This window comes from Rhinopithecus roxellana, chromosome 13 (assembly GCF_007565055.1).
Source record: "Rhinopithecus roxellana isolate Shanxi Qingling chromosome 13, ASM756505v1, whole genome shotgun sequence".
NCBI classification, from domain to species: domain Eukaryota; kingdom Metazoa; phylum Chordata; class Mammalia; order Primates; family Cercopithecidae; genus Rhinopithecus; species Rhinopithecus roxellana.
Window position 1 is genome coordinate 50,093,520 of NC_044561.1, and position 25,048 is coordinate 50,118,567.

Sequence of the window (25,048 nt, forward strand, 5' to 3'; positions counted from 1 at the left end):
TATTTTTAGTAGAGATGGGGGTTTCATCATGTTGGCCAGCCTAGTCTTGAACTCCTGACCTCAAGTGATCTGCCTGCCTTGGCCTCCCAAAGTGCTGGGATTACAAGCATGAGCCACTGTGCCTGGCTGTGAATTAAATTTCTTTTCTTTATAAATTACCCAGTCTCAGGCATTTGTTTTAACAAAAGAACTAAGAAAGTTGGTACCAAGAAGTGGGGTTGTTACTACAACAAACACCTGAAAGTGTGTAAGTGGCTTTGGAACTGCATAACTGTGAAGGCTGAACAGGTTTGGAGGTGCAGGCTAGAAAAAGCCTGCATTGCCAAGAACGGTTCTGCCATTAGGGGCAATTCTGGTGAGGGGTCTGAAAGACCTCAGAACTAGGGGAAGTCCAAATCTTCGTAGAGATTACTTAAGTGTCTGTGACCAGAGTGCTGGTAGAATGCTGGTAAAGGCCATTCTGATGAGGCTGCAGATAGAAATGAGGAACAAGGTATTGGAAACTGGAGTAAAGGCCATATTTATAACATATAAGGTTGCAAAGAGCTGGGTGAAATTGTGTCTGTGTCCTAGGACTTAATGTAATGCAGAACTTAAGAGGGATGAACTAGGATATTTGTGGAAGAAATACCTAAGCAGCAAAGCATTGAGGCTGCTGTGTGGCTACTTTTAACTACATATAGTGAGATGTGATAGCAAAAGAATGACTTAAAGATGAAATTTGCAATTAAAAGAGAAGCAGAATGGAAAGATTTGGAAGATTCGCAGCCTGGCCACATAAAGAGTGAAAGTGTATTTGGGAGAGAGTACTAAGGGTATGGCCAAGCAACCATTTGCCAAAGAGATGAGTTTGAATGTGAGGAAGCCAGATTCTACTCAATCAAAACAATGGGAGAAAGACCCCCAAAAGCATTTCAGAGATCTTTGAGGTTGCTCCTCCCATCATAAGCCCAGAGCTCTAGGAGGGTAGAATGATTTTAGGGGACAGGCCTGGGGCACCCTTCATGGGCTCACTGCCCAGGGCTGCCTCTAGTCTCTGCTTCCTGCATCCTGGTGCAGCACACCTTGGTCACCCCAGCTGTGGCTTCAGTGCGCCTAGGTGTAGCCTAGGCTGCCATTCTGAAGGGCACAAATAGTATGCCTTGATGGTCTCTGTGTGGTGCTAATTCTGTAGGCATGCAGAATACATACTGTGGAAGCATGGCTTCCTCCAACTGGATTACGAAGGATGCCACAGACTGCCTAGAAGCTCAGGCCAAGACTTACCACAGGGGAATACCACTGCAGACAGTACCTACCAGGGCAATGTTGAACAGAAATGTGGGGTTGAAGCTGCCACATAGAGTGCCCACTAACGCTATGCCTAATGGAAACACAGAATTGGGGCTGTCCCTGAGAACCCAGAACTGTAGAGCCACCAGTGTACAACTCCAGCCTGGTAATGCTGTAGACATAAGACTTCAGCTTGAGAGAGGTGAAGTTTGGGCTGAGCCCAGCAAAACTGTAGGGGCAGGGCTGCCCAAGTCCTTGGGGGCCTAGCCTTAGCCCCATTGTATCCAGAAGGCAGAACATGTAGTCAAAGGAGATTATTCTCCAGTTTTAAGACTTAATATTGTTTACCCTGTTGGATTTTGAACTTCTTTGGGACCAGTTACCCCTATTTTCTTGCCTATGTCTCTCTTTTGGAGTGGGAATTTCTACCTTGTGTCTGTCCCATCATTACATTTTGCAAGTATTGTAGAAAACTTGTTTTCATTTCACAGCCTCAGAGTTAATGGAATGTGCTTTAAATTTTTCCTTGCATCTCACCCATATCTGGTTTAGACAAGACTTTGGACTTTCAACTTTTGAGTTAATGCTGGAAAGAGTTAAGACTTTGGGGACCACTGGGATGGAATAAATGTCTTTTTAAAATGAGAAGCACATGAATTTGGGGAGGTCAGAGGTGGAATGCTATGATTTCAATGTGTCTTCTCAAAAGATCATATGTTGGAAACTCGGTTGCCATCCTGGCAATGTTGAGAGGTGGGGCCTTTGGGAGGTGATTGAGTCATAAGGGCTCCATCCTCACAAATGAATTAATGCTACCATTGAGGGAGTAAGTTAGTTATCATGGAGGTGGCTTTGTTATAAAAGCAAGCTCTCTCACAGATGCTCTCTTGCCCTTCCACCTATCTGCCATGGGATGACTCTCAGCAGATGATGGCACTGTACTCTTGGACTTCCCAGCCTCCATAACTGTAAGCCGAATAAACTTCTTTTCTTTATATATTACTCAGTCTATAATATATAAGACTAAGGCAACTTGATATTATTGATGTTGATCATAACAGCTAACAGTTTTTGCATGTTAACCATGGGCTGGCTCTAATGTCCACTGCTTTATGTTTCACAACGGTCCTAGGATTTTGCTAGCATAAGTATTACTCCCCTTTTGCAGATAGGAAAACTAAGGCTTTAAAAGGTTAAGTGACTTGCCAAAAGTCCTGTAGTGAATGTGGTAGAAACGAAGGCAGTCTGCCTGCTGAGCCCTCATTCTTTCTTAGCCACTATGGTCTGCTATCTTTCTTGGCTATTAGATTCCCAGCTCAAGCCTTCTGATATGTAGCCATCAATATCAAAGACATGCTCCAACTACATCTTTGCTGAAACTATTATTCTTCCAAATGAAACCTTTCAGTGCATGGGTGTGCTGGCCTGCATATTTACAAGCATAAGGAGAAAGTTCAGAACATATGCAGTGTACAGAAGAAATATTTTATCATTAAGATCAAGCCCTGCAGTGAATCTCTGCAGTCATCCCACTGGTTTTCATTTCCTCTCTCTCTCCCTTCTTTCCTTTAATGATTTTTATTTATTCCTGTGAACACCTGATTCAGGCTTGTTTTCAGGGTAAGATTTTAATGCTGTAGACCTGGAAAGGCTCTTACACCCTACTACACCTTGTTAAAAGTTATTTTTAAATAAAATCATTCACCTTTCATGTTTATAGCCTATCATATAAATTAATTTCTCACACTGAATATGTTGCTTTGTATAACCATTAAATGACCATTTATAGATTTACATATGAGGATTTCTAGTGTTTGATTGTAGCCTCCACTTCCAAGGTAATAAAAAAGCCCCTACCCCCTTTGTTTTTAAACTTCAAGTTGCTAGAAGAATAAGGAAGAGAGGGAAGGAGAGAGAGAGAGAGAGAAAGGAAAGCAATGCAATGCAGTTGAATATTTTACCTCCAAGGCAGGGAAACAGGATTTATCTCCTTCTCTTACAGGAAGGTGGAAAGGTTTTCTTCCTTTTGTCTATCCAGATGATAAAGAGAGAATCAGATGGACTTAAATAACTCCATACAACTGAGAAAGAGTCGTTTCAGTATCTCAGAGTTTTGCAGACAGCAGCACCAGAATATAGACCTTCCTAAGTAACTTTAATTTTTGGGGAAAATCATTAGCAAGACAAAAGTTACTTGGAATACTAAAAATCAGGAGATGATTTGAGAGGTCAGGGGTCTCTCTTGGCCATATGGAACTCTCAAAGTGAGGCAGGCACACTCATAAAAGTGGATCAGATGTTGACTGGGTTTGGATGATAAGCGCTTGGTCCCAATGAACTTCAAAAGTAGGGAGGCAATGGCCCCAGTAAAGTAAACAGAGGGGCTGGTAAGCCTTCTCCCTGCTTGTATACCCTCTTTCACTCCTATTTAGAGATGCACTCTTCTGAGTTTTCTTTTCTCCCAGACTTTACAAATGAATGCACATGTACCAAAGGAGACAGTTTATTAAGGTGTCCACCACACAGCCTGGCCCCAAAATTCTTCTTCTTATTATCAACATCTAATTATAATAGAACACGTTCAATACAGGAATACCAAGTGAGTGGATAGCCCAACACTTCTTCCATCCCTCCTTTGGTGACTGAGATTCTTCTCGACACTGGTCAGCCCTGTAGTAAATCAATCCTTGACCCAAGAGTGCATGCCCAGGGAACGGCCTCCCCACTTGCACTGGCTCTGTAGCAAGGAAGGTCTGGGTTTGCGTCCAAGTTCATCACTTACAATCTTTGAGATACTGGGCAATTTTTAACCTCTGAATTTCAAATTCTCTGTCTATAAACCATACCATAGGATTGTTGAGGGAATGGAATGATATATACAAACGTCTGACCCATGTCAAAATAGCTCACAACTGGCCCAGTTAAAAAGTTAAACCTTGGCCGGGTGCGGTGACTCACGCCTGTAATCCCAGCACTTTGGGAGGCTGAGATGGGCGAATCACGAGGTCAGGAGATCGAGACCATCCTGGCTAACACGGTGAAACCCCGTCTCTACTGAAAATACAAAAATTAGCCAGGCGCGTTGGCGGGCGCCTGTAGCCCCAGCTACATGGGAGGCTGAGGCAGGAGAATGGCGTGAACCTGGGAGGTAGAGCCTGAGTGAGTGGAGATGGCGCCACTGCACTCCAGCCTGGGCGACAGAGGGAGACTCCGTCTCAAAAAAAAAAAAAAAAAAAAAATAGAGTTAAACCTTCCTCCTACATATTTATGACAACCAGCATGCAGAAGAACACCAAAATGGGCTTCCTAGTTTATCTAGGTTTCAGTTTTCTGTACCAGCATCTATTACTCCATCCTCATATTCCCAGAAAGGAGGAAATTACGACACCTTAAATGTGATACATCATATTTGGTCAATCAGGGGTGAAATTTTAAAATCACTCACTCGGGTTGCCCAAACCCCTCTCTAGGTGGGAGTTGTGACTGAACAGGCATCATTACCACCAGCTCTAGAATCTGCCCTGTTCTATCTTTTGAAATAAATTAAAAAAGAATTCTAAGACTTGGATCATAGAAGTTAATGATGGTGTCTTGACTGGGAGAAACATGTAGACCTAGGGTCTACTCACGACAAAATGGCTTTCTAGTCAAGTTTAAGACCTAGTAAAATAGGAAGTTGAAATAAACCTCAGCCCTTTAATAGTTAAGACCTCAACAAATAAACAGTAGTTTAGTGGCATGGCAACCTGCCCCCTCTCAATCTGTACCACGCTTCAGATAATTTGAGATGTCTATTTTGAGTGACCCTCCAGTACATGTGATTCTAGGTAAGTATTGGTGCTATTCTATATCAGTATTTTCTTGCTGACAGAGTTAGAGGAGCTGACATAACCCTTCCGATAAAGTCCTAGCAAGGTAGGGTTCCTGAGCCTCTCTATAAATCCCAGCAAGCTCTCCAAACCCCCAGTTACTGACATTTCTGTAAAGCTGAAAAACATTCATGCTTTTGGACAGCACCGCTGTAGAACTACTCTGACAAATTGGATATTTTTCTGAAAACTACCACTGCCATTTCAAAGACAGCCATAAACACATGCTGTATTTCTTAAAGTATCTTTGTAAATATAACATAGAAACCTCAGGGCTGAGCCTGGAAAATAAGCATTTTCCTACATGTCAAGAACAAACTGAAGGTCTTGGCTGAACAACACTTGCATATTATGCCTGTTAGCTTTCCAATTTCAAGAGAAAGAGCCCAAGGGTCTACTCAAAACATGATTAGTGGAAAACAGCGTTTTCTTATAGGAAAGAAACAACAGAAGGAAAAGGAAAAGTGGTTTCACATGAAAATATTCTGGATACTTATTTTTCAAAAGTTGTTCCTGAAATTTTACAAGTGAAGTACTAAATATCAAATTCATATTTTGGAAGGAAAGAACACAAGCAATATAGTTCACACATTCTTCCGAGTAGCAACCAAGTCCCTGGGGAACTCTAAAAGGGAGTTATGATTTCTTAAATGTTGCAGAAGTAAAAAGTTTTCATGAGGAACAACAGGGGCGATGCTTAGTGTTAAACCTGATACTCGGCTAAGCATATAGGACTCCAAAGAGCTGACGAATGCCCATCACACGGTCCACAATAATGCTTTTGCCCAGGAGCGTCAGGATGAGAATTCAATGCGCAACTTGCCCCCATTTTTTTGGGTTGTTGTTAAAGAGGCATATCTGATGAAGAAGGAAATCGGATTAGATTCACTCTTCACCAAAAAACAAACAGAGCAACTCAATGGTGACAATTTCAATTTCCCCCCATGGGGCTGAATCTTCCATTGCCTTTAAAAATGCTCAAGACTTTTTGTTCCCATATCAGCAGAAAAAGGCAAATCCTTTAATCAACCTAGTAGTATAAATGGCCAGTTGGGCAATGAGAGACTAAGAAAACAGTCTTCCTTTCGATTTTACACATGAATAGATGATGAGAATTAGCTTAAACGACCTTAAAGGCAAGATGAAAGAATCTCCTTGAGAGTTGTATCCTCCTTGGAAGCAAAGTATTGTTTCGCCCCAAGCCCATCTCGCTCACTTAACAAACCATTTGACTTAATTTACCACAGCTGCTTGTATTTTGGAATTTAAAAAAAAAATCAATGTACACATTTGAAGTCATTATTAATGATTATCATGTAACAGGAAACCAATGGTTTCATGGATCCTCTTCCTAAATACACCTAAATGAACCTATAGATGACAGGCAGCCCCCCAAAACATCAAGCTTTCGGTTTCTGTTTGTTTACAAAAGGGTTACTCCACAGAGAGGCCACTTAGCTGTGTGCATAGTATCTTCTTGGAAGATTGATTTGGAAATTTTCCAGTCAAGTAAAAGAGCTTCCCCGAGAAACCTAACTGTGAGAGCGAATGGCATGGGCTGTCAAGCTCTATGGGAGACAGTGGGCCTGCCTTTTGAGAACCCATGGCATGGGCTGTCAAGCTCTCCTGAGTGAAGTACTAAATATCAAATTCATATTTTGGAAGGAAAGAACACAAGCTTGTCCATCCCACAATACAACTCACATACAGAAAATGCCTGGGGAAGCTAATTCCTGCTGCCCGAGAGGGGCAAGGAGCTCCCACATCGATTGCTGGCCACCTGCCCTTTCCCCCAGATGTGTTGCTTATCTTTTCCTTAACAAACCTGCTACTTTGAGAAAGAAATATTACTGTAAACCATATCACACACAGCTGCATTCTGCATGGCACAGAGAAAAGTCTGCCTTTTGGATTTCTGAAACGGTATCACAGAGCAAACAGTCATTGACGTCACTGGTTCTACAGTGTAAATGAACTTCTTGTGTTATCTAATTGGGCACAGTGGGCCTCAGGCAATTATTGCATCTTACAGTGCTTTAGTAATTGCCAGCTAGCCCCACGGGATAGGGGGACCTGCATTCTATATTGATAGGCGAATAACACCCTTGATGTGATGGCATCCATATATTTCTACTATTTCTTAATAATAATAATAATAATAATAATAATAATAATAATAAAAACACTAGATGCAAAACCCACAAATAATCTGGCAATAGCGAGAACTTGAAACATCCCCATCTTCACCTTGCTTGACGTGTGTGTGTGTGTGTGTGTGTGTGTGTGTGTGTGTGTGTGTGTCTTCAAGTCTAATGGGTAGGTAAAAAAAATAGCATAGCCAAAGCTAACTCTTAAAAAATTCAAGAGAGCTATCTATCCAATATGGATATCCATACCCAGAGCTCCTCGTGTCCTCTGTAGCGGTGCTTTTCCTTGTGGGGATCTGGTTGCAAGGCAGATCTGACTCAGTGGGTCTGGGGTGAGGCCCAAGAATCTGCATTTCCAACAGCTCCCAGGTGGTGCTGTTGGTTCGAGGCCTTTCTCTGAGCATCAAGGGGAAACCCCAGTGGGTCTGGGAGGGTGTTTGCACATGGGACCCGGCTGTGGGTGGTGGCCCAGGTGCTGGAGAGGTGGGCAGTGGGCTCCGTCTGGTACTTACCCTGCATCTGACTCTGAGGCTGAGGGTTAAAGGCAGTGGAGTGGTTCAGGGAGGCACGAGGGTTGGGCGTGGGGGCTGGGTGGTGTGGGCTGACCCTCATGGCTGTGCGCCGCAGCTGCTCCAGTTCACTGAGCCGCTCGGAAAAGGACAAGCTCCCGGGCTTGGTCTGATCATCTAGTTTCTGCCGATGTCCTATTGTGGGGAGCAGGGAAGGGAGGGGATGGGAAGAGGGAAGGGAAGCAGGAAAGGAGGGAGGGAAGAGATCAGAAAAAGTATTGTGGATTTCCTAAAATTGGGGCTTTTCTTATCTTTCCCCTCTCTCCCCTCACCCCAACATAGACTTGGTAGAGATTTGCCCATTGGGCTAGCCGCCAGTGGGAATTTGGGGCCACTGTCCTCTCAGCAGAATGGGCCCCCTTTCACTGCCCTGGCCAGAGAGTGCTCCCCCAGTCTGGGCCTCATCACCCTCCCCAACCCTCTACACCCACTTCCAACGGGCACAACTCAGTGGGATACAGAACTTGGTGGTGGTGGTGATGCCAGGAGGAAAAGAGGTGCATTAATTGTGGACACATGGCCACATGCCAGGGGCTATGCTATGGCAGCCAGGAAAGGTGGCCTCCCAGGGGCATCAGAACGACTGTTCCTTACTGCAAACCCAACCACCGGCTGGTTTTAGAGGCAGCAAAGTGGGCCCTGCAGCTTATTGGCAGGGCTCCTTCCAAGAGGAAATGAGGCGTCGCTGCAAACCCCTAGCCCCTGGGGAGGTTTCCAGGTACATGCAGGGCATCCTCAGCCCCTCAGCCCCTCTCCCTTTCCCTCTCCTCACAGGCTTTTCACAAGCATTCCTTCTTCCCCAAAGCCGACTCCCCTGTGTACCCTTAAGAAGGAGTTGACAGGAAGGCCTCGCCTGTGTCTTGTCCAATACTCCCAGAATAGGCCCCCTGGAGCCCAGAGGTAGCTGCAGCCTATCTGGTGAGCTTCCCCAGAGGGCTCAGGACTGGTGGGATGGGATGGTGGGCCCCTCAATGTCTACACAGGTAACAAGTGTCCTCATGATGCTCTTCACCAAAACAACTGTCACCAGCAGGCAGCAAGCAGAGGCCACTCACAGGGGACTGGGGCCTATGGTTTTCTCAACATGTCCTTAAACCAGAGCCAGTCCTGTCAAGCAGAGCTGAGGCTCCAAGGTAGGGAGGTAGCCACAGGAGGCCTGGGCCATTCATTTCTCTGTTAAAAACAATGGCCTGCTGCTTCCTCAGCCTTATGGTTCCAATAAAGAGTCCTTGATCAATTGTACAACCCCTGTTCCCTGTTGTCAAGTGTCCCCAAAGCCAGACTGAGAAGCAGCCTGCCCGCTGCCCCCATAAAGTGCTCTTTCACATGCCCTGACCCAATCCTAGACTAGAAAGAGGCTCCCTTGATTCCACTCCCACAGCCCGGGGTAAGAGCAGACCACGAGAAGTACACTGTAGTCCAGCTCCCGATGGCTACGATTATAAAATTAAATGGTATAACTTGCATTATGGCTGTAAATCTCCACGGCTGGCCATTTCTTCCTGCTGCCAGGCCCCTTGGCACAGTTGACACTGTCTCAAATTCCAGACCAGAAAAAAAGGGCCCACTATATTGCAGTGATTTTATCATTAACGAGACCTGTTTGGCTCCAAAATGAGGAAAAATACTTAAGCATAATATTTGCGTAGTTCAAATGCAACGCCCCCTCCTGTCATGTGTCACCAAGGCAAATCTGGACTCTGATTCAGCGCTCCAGCCCACAACAGGGGACTTGAACGCAAACAGCCTGAGTCACGCAGGCTCAGCACACATGTGGGAGGCCTGTTCTCGGCTGAGTATTTTAAGCACCGGCTTTGTGGATGAAAGGCCATGGGGCCAGGTCTTGGAGCAACTCCCATCATCCCTTTCCCTCAGAAGTATGAAAACGTCTTTTTTCTAGAACGCCCTGTGTTGGTCAGTCATGGTGTGACTCAGTGCCTCTGGATGAAGCCTTCCTTAGCTCCTCCCTCCTCTTATCTCTGCCATAGATCCTTGGCTTCCTGATGATCAAACTGAAGAATCTGCAGTTTTCTTGCAGAAAAACAAACAATTCCAATGGAACAACCATTCAAAACATAATAACTCAGCCCTTTAACCCCCTACCACAGTCTCATGCCTGGCATTACGAGTTAGGGGAAAGAAGAAGACAGGATACATGATTGTGGAGAGCTGTCTGCCTCAGAAATAATGCCAGTCAGCAAAGGCTGCTGGCAGGTTTTGTGTTCATTTCAAAACTTCACATTCCTCGGGCACTTAGTGGCATTTTTGAAGAACACTGTTTCAAGGACAGTGGGTGACCCAGGGGAGTGATGTGAGCGAGGTCATTCTGAATACACAGCACTTGACGTGGTATACAGTCTACAATCAGCCTTGGAAGAAAGGCTCTTGCCAGTTGTGTCTCTCTTAGCCAGCAAGCGTGGGGACCTGTGCCACGGAGACACCCAATAGGAATCATCATTTCAGGTAAGCCAGTCCTGTGGTCAGGCACAACGTGAGGTTTTTTTTGTTTGTTTGTTTGTTTTTTGTTTTAATTAGTCCTCCTCATTACCATAAACTTAGAAATGAGAGCTTTAACTTGTGAGCAATTTCTATACCAGCTGATACCTGCCAAAATTGTAGTCATTTATGGAGATTAACTGATGACTGTCTGCTTTAGCAGAAGTGTTCAGGCATAACTCCCAGAGAAAACAATTCTTCACTCTAAGCTGTTTTCTAAGCCCTGGGAGTCTCGGGGCTGAGTTTAATGCTGGAGGATTGGGGAAGAGCCCATTCTACTCTCCCCACGTGTGTTCCTGGGAGTAAGTAGGAACGTTATTGCCTTAGTAGGGGGTCTTGACCCTCAGGCTCACAATGGTGCTGGAGAGCTGTAACACCAAGGCACAGGGGACATGAGAAGCATTATCATACTCAAGGTGTGGTTCGGATGCACTTATAAGTTAGATCAAAGGAACATCTAATTCTTACTCTCTGAAACCATCAGAGCTCATGTGCCAGATAGCAATATTTTGCATGAAATATAGGAACTTCCGATATAAACTTTCAAGCTGGGGAAAATGAATACTTTATGTCTTCAGTTTCCTGTATCTGTGTTCAATTAAAAGGCTCATTTGCCCCCTGAATTAGAAATAGAGGAGTATGGAAAATGTCTACTATCCAATTCACTTTTCTTCTTTCTCACTGAGTACTGGGCTTTAGAGGGCAGCAGGGACTTCAACCCTGGGTCAAGCCCTTGGGTAAAACCGGGATGCAGCTCTGAACACCTGCATGCTGGCAGCTTGGCTTCTTCAGCATGTTTGAAGTCAACTGTGAATGTTTACAGGACGGTGCTTAAAGTAGTGGGCAAGTCAGGATTTCACACTGGGACATCTTAATCTTAAGCAGAGTTGAAAAGCGTCCTAAATTCTTCTATTACCATTTTCTCATTTTTGAAAAAAAAGAAAAGTACTTGGTTGGAATTTTACTATGTATGCAGAGTCATGAAAATCCAAAAAAGGTGAAAAAGTGTATGGAATACAAATAAGTCAATGCCATTTGCTAAATTTTACTTCATTCCAAAGGCATTCCTGTTGTTTTTGGGGTTGGCTGCTCACTAGGGCATCCTTAAATGTTATATTTTGTGATGGATCGTGAGACCAGCTTTCACTCTTCTGCTGTACAAACTAAACTGAGCAGGTATGCATATCTCATTGATAACTGAGCTGCCTTTTTAAAGACACCATTGTGATCTGTCGCTGTAAGTAACAGAAATATAATATATAATCTTCCATTGAAGAAACTAGATAAGGTTAAATTGTCACCGTTTCTTGGAAATTTGTGGTTAGAGAGAATAAAGAATTTTCTGGCAGTCAACAACATATTAGTCTACGTTTCTGATATGTGTTTACTAGTTTTCTTGATAGATTCCCAGCAGAAAAATGAGGAAGGTATATACTCAGAAGACTGTCATGATGAGCCATTGAGCCAAATCTATGCAAAAGCATAATACCAAAAAGATATATATATATATATCTGTATATACATGTATAAAATTGTGGTTCTTCTAAAAGCATGTAAGAATTTTATATAGTCAATTTTAAAAGGACATCTGTATTTCAGAAGATGTTGGCCAGTCAATTGGATACTTACTGCATGAATCTGGATATAAAAATATGGGGTTTTCTTTCCTTGATTTGTTCCTGTTTTATGACAATGGAAAAGAAATCAATGTGTGTAGAGAACAGCTTACTCTTCCTGGCATCAGAGTCTAACCTTTAGGTTGCGGGGTCATTAGGACTTCAAAGTGACAGTATTGAATGTGACCCTTCCTGAAGCCCCTTGCAGGTGGTGAAATAAATCTCCCTAATTGCAAACCTAACCATCTGCTGGCTAATTTAATGTTGGGAAATATTGTTCAATATTATATATCACATGTATATTATATATACTATATAATATAAACTATATGATGGCATATAGAATGTCAATATACATTCAAATTCATATTATATATGCATGCTTATATATCATCTAGTGCTACATAACTGTGGGCAGCCTCACTTTCCCCCGCCCCAATTTCTTCTCATATCGTTAAGCTAAGACAACACCACAAGACTGGAGTACTTCAGAACTGGAGAAGGGCCAGAGAAATCAGCCTTGGTTTTTAACTGATGTGTGGGAAGTGAGGTTCAGAGAGGTTATGTCATTTGCCCAATCTCACAAAGTCAGTTACAGGAAGACGGCAGGTCTGAAAACACACCCACTCTCAACAACCACGGACACACACACACTCGGGATGTACACTCAGTGCACCTAGAAATTCAACACCCACCGACACACACACTCGGGATGTACACTCAGTGCACCTAGAAATTCAACACCCACCGACACACACACTCGGGATGTACACTCAGTGCACCTAGAAATTCAACACCCACCGACACACACGCTCGGGATGTACACTCAGTGCACCTAGAAATTCAACACCCACCGACACACACGCTCGGGATGTACACTCAGTGCACCTAGAAATTCAACACCCACCGACACACACGCTCGGGATGTACACTCAGTGCACCTAGAAATTCAACACCCACCGACACACACGCTCGGGATGTACACTCAGTGCACCTAGAAATTCAACACCCACCGACACACACGCTCGGGATGTACACTCAGTGCACCTAGAAATTCAACACCCACCGACACACACGCTCGGGATGTACACTCAGTGCACCTAGAAATTCAACACCCACCGACACACACGCTCGGGATGTACACTCAGTGCACCTAGAAATTCAGCACCCACCGACACACACGCTCGGGATGTACACTCAGTGCACCTAGAAATTCAGCACCCACCGACACACACGCTCGGGATGTACACTCAGTGCACCTAGAAATTCAGCACCCACCGACACACACGCTCGGGATGTACACTCAGTGCACCTAGAAATACACATTTCTATGAACTCAAAGTGAACAGAGTGGAGAAGTGCACAATGCCACATAGTTTTAGATCTCAGAGACACGAAAGCCCCTGAACGTTTGCATTCTGCCTCGACCATCTCACTTCTGCTCCCAGTGTATGTGTAGAATCAGAAGACAGCCCCAGCCACACTGTGGCCTGCTTGAGCGGGCAATGGAATTACCTGGGCATTCTAGCTTGGTAGGTTGGTCTGGGGTGAAGGGCCTGAGAATTTGGAGTCCTAATAAGGTCCAGGTGATGCTGAGGCTGCCAATACAGGGAGCACACTGGGAATACCTGCATGGAAGGGAGAGTTCCCCCTGGTACTCAGGCTTCCACTGTGCATTACTACTTCCCTTCTCCTACCTGCTTCTGATGTGCTGTGTGCTGGGGAAAAACACATGAACTAAATATGCCTGAACTGTGTTTAGACTGTGTTCACGAGCAATGACTGACGGCCTCCTTTTGGTGATAACTATGTGGCCGTCTTTTCATTTTTTTAACTCTTCAGTACACACAGAGCAGCTGAAAATGCCCAAACTCTGCCCCGCAGATAGGCAGGTGTGTGACTGTCTCTGCCTCCCACAATAACTGGGCACATGCTGTTAGAGTCACTGTCATGATAATCAGTCTGATTATCATGACAGTCTCAAATCTGAGAACCTCAAATTCTCAGGTAGCAAGTAACTTCTGCTCTGCCATCTATGGAAAGACTTTGGGGAATGGCAGGGAAGGGTTACATGGAAACTTTATTCCATTCCACAAATGCAGCAGCTAAGTTTTCTGAGTGCCCACAGGACCGAGTGTTAATGCAGATGCCACAATCCTCCTCCCCTCTAGAGAAACAACATGGTCCCAGGGAAATGTGAATGCTAGTGTAGGCGTTAAGAATTCTGCATTCTAAATCTGCTTTGCTACCAAACTTTGCTGTGGACAAGAACAAGTCTCTTCATCACTGAGGCTCCATATCTGTAAGCCTGGAATTAAGAGACTAAGAAGGATTACTCCAAGGGACTCTAAAAGCATCCACCACAGCAATTACATCTGCTGCGATTATCTACTCAACTGGTTCTTGGTTCTTGTCGGATGGCTCTAAGCATGGTCTTTCTTGAACAATGTCGAATGAGGTTACGACTTTCAAAGTTTTCCCTTTGTCTTTTTTCAGGCAGACACCCGGCCTCCAGAAGCCAGTGCCAAGTCTGCCAGGTTGGTCTCAGAGCTCTGTCTTCATCCCCACCAGGTCGCCCAGCCTGGGATCCCACCTGGCCTGCTCTACCTTTCCGTGTGCTGGGGGTCAGCAGCTTTGCACGAGGTGTCCTAAGAATTCACTCTCCCTCTGCCTCCAGCTGTTTCATCAATGACCCTTTGGACAGTCAGTTATAGGTGATCTTGGGCTTTAGTATTCAAAGGTGCTCTCCTCTCTCCCTTAAGCCTTCACAGAGCCTTTCGTGCTACCCTGCAGACTGGGACATTCCATTCTGCTTTCACCCCTCCCCCTCTATCATCCCAAGGCTGAGTCCAGAGGGAGTGAGACATTAAACCCACCTTCAAATTTGCTAAGAAGTTGTCAGAGGCTGCACCTGGGAAGAAAGCCACTCTGCGGAACACTCATCCAGGCTCTCATTTCCCAGCTTCTTGTCTGGGTTGGAAAACAATGATACGTTTGCCCTGAATGCCCACCTTTTCCATCAGTGGCAGGAGGCACGTAAGTCCTAGGTGAGTACCCGTCACCCACCCCGCCCACACTCCCTGTGCAGGTCCCCGTTCCTCCAGCTCGTGCCCCTAAGCCTCCTAGAGGTGGATGAATCCTGGCAAGTCCCCTAGGATGCCTCCACTTCCTAGGAATTCCTTCTGCTCACTCACGGATTTCTAGAGGGGTTCTGCTTTAGCCCCAGAGAATCACCAGCAGGAATAGCAGAGCCTTTGGTTGGGAAGAGCTTTTGTACTCTTGTGGGTGGTAACAGGAAAGCAAGCGCCCACTGGTCCACCTGTGCATGGGGCTTTCCTACTCTGGGCCTTCCCAAACCATGGTCCTACAGTGGCCTCTCAGATGACATAAAGTACAGGTTTCTGAGGTCAGGTGGCATTTTTTTTTTTTTTTTTTTTTTTTGATACGGAGTCTCGCTCTGTCACCCAGGCTGGAGTGCAGTGGCCGGATCTCGGCTCACTGCAAGCTCCGCCTCCCAAGTTTATGCCATTCTCCTGCCTCAGCCTCCCAAGTAGCTGGCACTACAGGCGCCCACCACCTCGCCCGGCTAGTTTTTTGTATTTTTTAGTAGAGACGGGGTTTCACCGTGTTAGCCAGGATGGTCTCGATCTCCTGACCTCGTGATCCGCCCGCCTCGGCCTCCCAAAGTGCTGGGATTACAGGCTTGAGCCACCGCGCCCGGCAAGGTGGCATTTTCTTAAGCCTGCTTTCTAAGGCAAATGCCTCCTACTTGAAACTAGAAGGCAGATGGGTTGAGCTCCCCTCTTTGCTCTGGCAGCAGTGGCCCCCTTGCCCTTGCTCCCGTGTCACTCCCCTGGGGCCTTTGCACTGACTGTTTACGCTGCTCAGGAAGCTCTTCCCTGAGATTCCTGTGGACCTGACCCCTCCCACCCCTCAAGTATTTACTAAAATGTCATCTCCTCCCTGAGGAGTTCCTGGAGATCCCCTTTTAAGTTGCAGACTGTGCCCCATCCAGCCAATCCCTAGCTCTTTGGCTTAGGTTTTCTCCATAGCACGTGTTAATGTTACCCAGGGTCTATCTGCACCCACAGGACTGTAAGGTCCATAAGGACAGGGATTTTGTACTTTTTCTGCACAGCCGTGTCTCTCCAACACCTACAAAACCATCTGGAGCCTAGTAGGTTCACTAATATTGGCTGAATGAATGAATGAGTACTCAGGTCCTTCATGACTGGTGCCGTCCAATCACCCTCCACTAGGTTGTAGGAAAGTAGAAATCATTTCAGGTGAAGGAAGTTGTAATTAAAGTTTTCAGCTGAAATATAACTACAGAAAAACTTCTTGTTGAGAAAAAATATAATATCATAACTGAGCATAGTTTCATGGAGAATTGTCTCATTAGAAGTTAAATCAGTCCGGGCGTGGTGGCTCATCCCAGCACTTTGGGAGGCCGACGCAAGCGGGTCATTTGAGGTCAGGAGTTCAAGACCAGCCTGGCCAACATCATGAAACCCCATCTCCACTGAAAATATAAAAAAATTAGCCAGACATGTTGGCCTGCACCTGTAGTCCCGGTTACTTGGGAGACTGAGGCAGGAGAATCTCTTGAACCCGGGAAGTAGAGGCTGTAGTAAGCCAAGATCACTCCACTGCACTCCAGACTGGGTGACAGAGGGAGATTCCATCTCCAAAAAAAAGGCCGGGCGCGGTGGCTCACGCTTGTAATCCCAGCACTTTGGGAGGCTGAGGCAGGCAGATCACGAGGTCGGGAGATTGAGACCATCCTGGCTAATACCGTGAAACCCCATATCTATTAAAAAAAAATACAGAAAAATTAGCTGGGCGCGGTGGCAGGCGCCTGTAGTCCCAGCTACTCAGGAGGCTGAGGCAGGGGAATGATGTGAACCCGGGAGGTGGAGCTTGCAGTGAGCTGAGATCGTGCCACTGTGCTCTGCCCTGGGCAACAGAGCTAGACTCCGTCTCAAAAAAACAAAATGAAACAAAACAAATTCAGTCAGGAAAACTCATTTGTTTTCATAGTAAAAAATCAAAAACAATGGGTCAAAGGTTCTTTTGCTGAGTTGAGAGTGGCATCCTGACATAGGCAAAGTGCACCAGCTTCTTCTGTTTCTTTGTAGTGAGTACCCTCTCACACACACACACACACACACACAGACATACAAACACACATGGCACACTCATGCACACACATACACACATACAGACATGCATGCACATACACACAGACACAGACATACACATAAACACATATAGATGCGGCCGGGCATGGTGGCTCATGACTGTAATCCCAGTGTTGGGCCGAGGCAGGCAGATCATGAGGTCAGGAGTTCGAGACCAGCCTGGCCAATATGGTGAGACCCCATCTCTACTAAAATATGCAAACAGTAGCTGGGCATGGTGGCGCACGCCTGTAGTCTCAGTTACTTGGGTGGCTGAGGCAGAAGAATTGCTAGAACAGAGGAGGCAGATGTTGCAGTGAGCCAAGATTGCGCCACTGCACTCCAGCCTGGGTGGGAGAGCGAGACTCTGTCTCAAAAAACAAAACAAAACAAAAATATAGATACACATGGACACACACATATATACACACATACAGACACCCATGGACACATACACACAAACACAGACACGCATGTAAACACATACAGACACACACAGACATACACACAGATACCTGGACACACACACAGACGTAAAACACACATGGGGATACACACATACACACAGACACACATGTACATACGTCACCCAGACACATATATTAATACATGCACAGACACACATACACATACAGACACAAACCAGGACACACACACACACACATATACATATATCACACAGGGACACACATGCGTATATACACAGGCAGATATACAGACATGGGGACACACACATACAAACATACACACATATATGCACACATATACACATAATACATATACATCCATCACACATCCATACATCCACTCACACACACACACCATTCCGTGATTGCTCTCAGGACATGGGCCAAGACAAGTGTAGCAAGCAACAGCCAATGGAGAGAAAAGGCTGGCCAAGGCCAAGGCAAGACCAACAACCAACACGGCTTCAAGCCAGAGACGCACACAGGCCTGCCCCTCCCCATCCTCCCTGCACCGTGCGCCCAAGACTCACGGGACAAAAACCCAGACAAAACTCTGTTCCCTGAGTCCAGGGCTCATTGCCATGAGCAGTAGAGTTTTTCGCCCACTCACATGAGCTCTTGGAGACTTGGGCCTCTCCTAAAAGCAGAGCACTCAAAATCTAAATCTGCATCCCCGGTAGCCAGAGCTCACTGTCCATTTCTGTCTCGTGACTAAGGAGGTAACTTGAGCTCAGGGCAGAGAAGCCGCCTGCTGGCTTTTGCTCTTGACCAGAGGTAGCCCTCTGTGCGGGAAGTGGAGGCAGCTTCCTAAAAGGGGTGCAGACAGCTCCCAAGTTCAAGGTTTTCTTCTTCTACCAGCCTATAATCCCAACTATTAGCAGCCCTCCCTAGGTTAAGGTCTTATCTCAGGGAAACCTCCAGTTACAGTGTAACTGAAGAGTAACCAGAGAGTGGTAACCACCAGGGACACGGATTTGTTGATCAGAGTAGTTCCTGCCCAGGGACAGACTCTAAAGAAAAGGCGACTTGCAGAAGGGAAAGAAAGTGTTGACGGTGGGTGGCACACTATGGAGAGATGAGCACTGACTCACAGAACACTGCCTGGAGCTTCTAACCTGGCTTTGGAGTTCAGGCACCGGCAGGGCTATCCCTGGGGTGGACAGGCAAGACCTGGGGGCCAGGAGAAGATCTTGGAGGCGCACACACACTGCCTGCGTGAGCATGTCACCAGCACTGCAGCTCTCCACACTGGCCTCCTAACCTCCCTGCAGGAATCTCAGTTCCCCTCCTGCAGCAGCAGATCTCATGCATAATTGGCAGACACTGAGCATGTTTGGACAGGACAGAGGTAAATGCAGGGCCCTTCCAAGGCCGGGTGATGCCTCCATAAATGCTGGACAAATGAATGAATGAGTCAACGAATGAATGAGTGAGCCCCTTTCCTTGACTAGATTTATTCTGGAATGCTTACCCAGCAGTGTGGAGGATGATCTCTCCTCTGTACTTCTAAAAAGAGGGAAGGAAATTCCCTCCTGTTTCTAAGCCCTGCCCGCTGGGCCTCAGGGACTTTCCCAACAGCAGGGGAACAGCATCTGACTCTGACCCTCTCTCCTGTCACAGATGCCAACTGAAGTTCTAGGCTGGCCTGGCAAAGCCTGTGCCAGGGCACCCTGGCCACTCACAGCTCCTGAGTACTCACTAGTACAAAAGCCAACAGCAGCTAGTTGTTTTGAACAGAACGTTGGCCCTCCCTCACACATAAGGTTTTCAGTTGTTTGTGGCATGACATCCTCATTCAGGCATCAGGCTCACTTCTATGCACTGTTGTCCACGTGCCAGAAGCAGCCACCTGCTGAGAAGGGGCATCTGTGAGGAGGGAGGCCTCTTTTATCAGTTACCTGAATGGGCGAGTGACTGCCTAGACTCCCAAAGAGCCGCAGCATGGTGATGAAGATGCTGGTCCACTGTCTGCCAGGTAACATTGGGAGGGGAAGTTCTATTTATTCCAAGACACTAGTGCCTCCTATTCACCCTGGTGACCACATCTGAGCCACTTAGGAAATGAAGGAAGGGAAGTTTCCATCCTTGCCAGGGATGGGGGCAGGGATGGAGGCAAGGATGGATGCCCGGGACAGCCTTCTGTCCGGCAACATTCCCCCTCCTCAATCCCTTCCTGATTTGAAAGGTACACGCCTTCCCCCTGACCTGTCCAGCTTGAGTCTTTGCCTATGGCTGCCTGACCTGGTGAGACCAGCCTCCCAGCTCCTCTGTGTTACGCAGGCAACAGGAGAGCTGCCTTTTCAATGACTGTTTTGAACTTTCCTCTCCTTTTAACTCCGTCAACAGTCCCTCTTCTGTGTGAACACCCTGGTGTGTCAAAGCAAGACCTCAGCACAGAGAGACAGCCCTCATAAACTGCCGCAGATGACCCCATCTTTTCCCAGCCAGAAGGGGACCCCGCACCGCTCCCTTCCCAGTCTCTTCCCCACCCCCAACTTCTTTTTTAACCACTTCTGCTTCCCTCATTTTCTCAGCAGCTGCCGCGGAGAGATATAGTAAAGCTACTGTATAGGATTTTGAAAGCGGGGCCTCTGAGAGCTTTCCAAACTCCATACAAGCCAGTTATTCTCTGCCTTGTTTTCTTTGGCTTCAAGTTAGTAACACAGAATGAGTCAAACAGTATTAACTTTCAATAGGGAAGTGGTGTGGTCAACCGAAGCTGTTTGCGGCTAGATTGTGAAGATAGGTAGGGCAGGTAATGCAGAACAGCCCATAATACTGCGAGGAGGCAGGGGCGGGAGGCGGCCCCACTCAGAAACACTCCAACAATTAAGTCAACAGAACTCACACCATCTCTTTTTAGTTGGCTGAGGAGTTAACACCAAGATCTCGGACCGGCCAGCTTTGGGAAGTTGGCCATGTTGGGGCTTGGACAATTGAGTACTTTGTGGGTTTAAGGATGTCTTTTTTTTTTTTTTCAAATGTTGCCAAAGTCATGGGAACTCTAGTTAGGAAGATTTCCCCTACTTACAGCATGTCACTCTGGCGTGGACCTTCATTCATCTCTTTCCCCGGCCTGGGATGTGAGTTGATCCATTCTCCCTTCTTCCCCCTTCTCCCCCTGCCCCACCCCCACCTTCTCAGTCACCATCTTTGTCTTCCCAGCTTGGCAGGACACCCCAGTGGCCCCTGGGCTCTTTTTCCTGAGGTTAGAAGATGGTGCTTTGAAAGAACGATTGCTCCTACAAACATCAAATCAAACTTTTAGAAGCTGATAAAGACCTTAAAAATCATTCAATCTCCTTTTCTTTCTCCTTCTGTAGATGAGGAACCTGAGGATCTAAGAGGAGACATGAGCTGCTGAAATTCACTGAGCTAGGCAGGGCCAGACATAGACTCCACTGGCAGGCCCGCAGTCTTTCCACCAGACCAGGCCGCTCCCTCGCCCAGGGCTCAAGATTCCTTTTAGAGTTCAACAGAGCAGCTCCCGAGAACAGACTGGCCCTCAAGACTCAAATTTCAGTGGTTTCCAGTTCTTTCTCCCTGCACTCGGCTACCTATTTATTTTGAGACTGGCTGAATCACCCAAAGAATGGAACGGGTTTCTCTGAAGCCGCTCCCGGCAGCATGTCAGCAAATGAACAGGACAGCGAGCGGGCCTCTGGAGCCGTGGAACATTCTCACCTCCAAGCAGCTGCAGTTTTTGACTCGTCCTGGGAAACTGGCACTGAGACTCAGGGGTGTAAGATTTCACCTCCCTGAAATCAAATCCAGAAATCTCAGGCGAGGAGCGTATATAAAAAGCCACAGGGGAAAAAGGGATACGGACTCAGCAACTCTTAGGTGCTGTGAGCCTCCTCCCAAGCCTTCTGGTTTTGTGAGCATTTCATTGAAAGAAACTGGAATAACAGAGTTTTGGAAGAAAAACTGTATTAGGTCTTGTAAGAGAAAAGTATATTCAAATAAAACTCAGTTCTCAACTATTTGCCAAGGTTACTTCTTTTGTTTTCAACATTGACAAAGGGTATCTAGTTGTAGGCAGGGAAAACATTAAGATATGCTAATGGAAAAAGGTAAAATTTCTGAAAGTATGGATTCATAGTGGGGTCTGATTTAAATGTTTCCATTTTTTCTCTTTAATTTATTCTCACTAATCCTGAAAGACATGATGATACCTACTTTCAAGAAATCAATTAATTTTATTTAAAATCCCTAAGATTTTAATATAGTGGGTGCAAAACAATAATAGATTTTTCTATTTTTTAAATTATCTAATTATCTTTCTATTACCTGACAGACTACTTAAAAAGCACATTGATATATATTATCTCAATGTATCCTAAAGAATCCTGTGCAGTAGGCAGAACTCATAGTATTATTCCCATCTTATAGATGACCCAGGGGAAGCTTCTAGATGCTAAGAGCTTTGCAGGTCACACAACAGCATAGGTGCTTCATGTTAAGCAGAACTGCATTTTGATAAAAACTTTCATTGCAAAAAGATCACCTCTCCCTCAAGGAAGTAGGGTAACATGGTTAACAAGGTTATGTTTCAATGAGGAATACATGTGTTGAAGCCCGTTCAGTGATGCAGTATTTGGAATTAATAATAGGTAACATGGAAGGAAAAGAGAAAAAAGCCCTTATTGTACTGTATCGTGAGGGCCAAATCTGCCAAGTTTTTTTTTTTTTTTTTTAAGTAACTTGGCAATGGTAAACATTTGGCCCCCACTTGGACAGAATTCCATTTGTTTCCTCTCATAAGGTCTTTGGGACAAGGTCAAGGGGCCTGCCTGTCTAGAGCACGTGCTTTAATAACAGCAGCTACTATTGAAGGAGCACTGCTGTGCCCAGCACGGTGCTATGCCCTACTATGAATTACTTTATTCAATCTGCACAATAATCTCCAACAGAGCAATACCATGTTCCTGGTTTGATACACAAGGAGGCTGAGCGTAGGGAGGTTAATCAGATCCCAAAGGGGAGGCCAGGCTGAATCAGGAAGCCAGCTCTGGAGCTTCGCCATCAGCCACTGCTCCAGTGCTACTTTCAGGCTATCTCATTTAATCCTCACATCCCCTAGCAAGGGAGGTATCATGCAGTCCATTCTACAGATGGGAAAAGTTGAAACACAGTTTTAGACTTGAAGCTGCAAACTCCTGTCTTGCTCACCGAGGCTCCCTGAGCACCCTGGTTCACTTTACTTTTTGAGACAGAGTCTCACTCTGTCACCCAGGCTGGAGTGCAGTGGCACAATTTCGGCTCAATGCAACCTCTGCCTCTCAGGTTCAAGGGATTCTCCTGCCTCAGCCTCCTGAGTAGCTGGGATTACAGGCGCCTGCCACCACACCTGGCTAATTTTTGTATTTTTATTATTATTATTATTATTATTATTTTTTTTTTTTTTTTTTTATTTTTTTTTTTTGAGACGGAGTCTTGCTCTGCCACCCAGGCTGGAGTGCAGTGGCCGGATCTCAGCTCACTGCAAGCTCCGCCTCCCGGGTTTACGCCATTCTCCTGCCTCAGCCTCCCGAGTAGCTGGGACTACAGGCGCCCGCCTCGTCGTCCGGCTAGTTTTTTGTATTTTTAAGTAGAGACGGGGTTTCACCGTATTAGCCAGGATGGTCTCGATCTCCTGACCTCGTGATCCGCCCGTCTCGGCCTCCCAAAGTGCTGGGATTACAGGCTTGAGCCACCGCGCCCGGCCAATTTTTGTATTTTTAGTAGAGACAGGGTTTCACCATGTTGGCCAGGCTGGTCTCGAACTCCTGACCTCAGGTAACTGGCCCACCTCGGCCTTCCAAAGTGCTGGGATTACAGGCGTGAGCCACCGTGCCCAGACCCCTGGTTCACTTTTGAAACACTGGGCTATGCCTGGCGAGCAGTGTCCGAGAGGTGTGTGGGACGTGGTTCTGCGTATTTCTCCTAGCTCTTTCAGATGAATGAACTAGAAGTATCATACAACCACTTCGAAGGTAAGTGAAAATAAGGTGGTACCAGGAACAAATTCAAAGGGCCATACATTTATGTAGTATCTAGGAACTTATTTCAAATGTTTACTCTTTATTTTAAATAATCGGAAGATGACTTTTAAGCCATGGTGAACAAAAACAAATACAAAATCAAAGTATCAAATGTTTGACATTTCAGTATACGGAAGCACACTGAAAGATTTCCATAGCAGCCTGGGTTTTTGTCAGTAATGGCTTTAATGGAAAGTATATGTATATCACGAAAGTACCAAATGAATATACTGCCTTTCATTAACTTTATAGGGGTCTAGAGAGTTGGCAAATTGATTCCATTGTGTTACTTTTTGAAAAGGCAAACAGAAAGAACTTTGTGTGTGTGTGTGTGTGCGCCTGTGTGTGTGTGTGTGTGTGTATATATATATATATTAGCTTGGCTTTTACTTATGAATGTGAATCCAGAATATTTGGCTATTCATGATAACGAATTTTACCAGTGATCATGCATAATTTACACATAGAAGTTGATGAAAATATACCATGTGTCAATCATACTATAAAAAAGGCATTTCGCATCCAACTGAATGTCAGTGGCTTGTGATATGTGTGATAATATAGCCATAATGTACGGTAATAGGTAATACCTGATTTATCCTTTCTGTATTGCCAACTTTTCATAATTAATACTCTGATAGCCAAAAAAAAAGCAAACTTTCTCTAAAAGTTGCTTTTAAAGAAAAGAATATGCAATGAACAGGAGAACACAGAAATTGCCAATGAGCTCAAATGAATTTAAACGCAGATCTAGTGTAAGGGGGTAGCTTCTACTTCTTTAAGCTAACCTGTTAATATTATTATTACTATTATTATTTTGGTCGTGGTGGTGGAGTTCTATGAGACCCAGTGTATCAGATTCTTACTAATGCCTTTCCTAGTTACATGGCTTACAGGAAAAAACAAACAAAAACCAAAGCTTTTGAGAAAACTCAAGGAGAAATTTTTCAAAATGAAAAGTGGAAAGTGGCTAGGGTATGAAAAAGATTCTAAATCTAGCTGAAAGCAGAGGAGTTGATGTATCTTAATGCGCTGGGACGCTGTGACTGCCAACCGCAATGCATCTGAAAGCTGTGGGTCCACCCATCCCCGTGGGAGACGTGCACCCAATAACAAGGCCTGACCATCCCAGGCGGGGGCTGCCTCATCAGACTCCTGAAGGACACAGACAGCAGGCGGAGCTGCCTTGCACCCATGGAAGGGTCTCCAGTGCTGGTCATTGACTTAGGAAATTCAGTGGGTGGCTGGCCATGTTTCTGTGCCTGCAAAGCTTGGCTGCAGTGAGAGATCCCAGGCACCCTTGGGAGACGCACTGCATTTGCCTAGTACAACAATTCCAACCCCAAGAAACCTGCCACATTTCACGTCACGTTTCTAGGACAGTGTGGAGGAGACTTCTGTAGCTGTGT

At 45.7% G+C, this 25,048-nt stretch overlaps 1 protein-coding gene across 4 annotated transcripts in view; it reads right to left on the reverse strand.

The window, feature by feature from the left end:
- Nucleotides 1–25,048, reverse strand: part of RUNX1 (RUNX family transcription factor 1) — a 264,620-nt gene that overhangs the window by 38,777 nt on the left and 200,795 nt on the right. For 3 of the 4 annotated variants that reach the window (XM_030915785.1, XM_010358872.2, XM_030915784.1), the window contains one exon: nucleotides 7,801–7,992. The exons of the other annotated variant lie outside the window; for it this stretch is intronic. In XM_030915785.1, coding sequence (XP_030771645.1) covers nucleotides 7,801–7,992 — 192 coding nt within the window. The remainder of the gene's footprint in view (nucleotides 1–7,800; nucleotides 7,993–25,048) is intronic. 4 annotated transcript variants of the gene reach the window in all.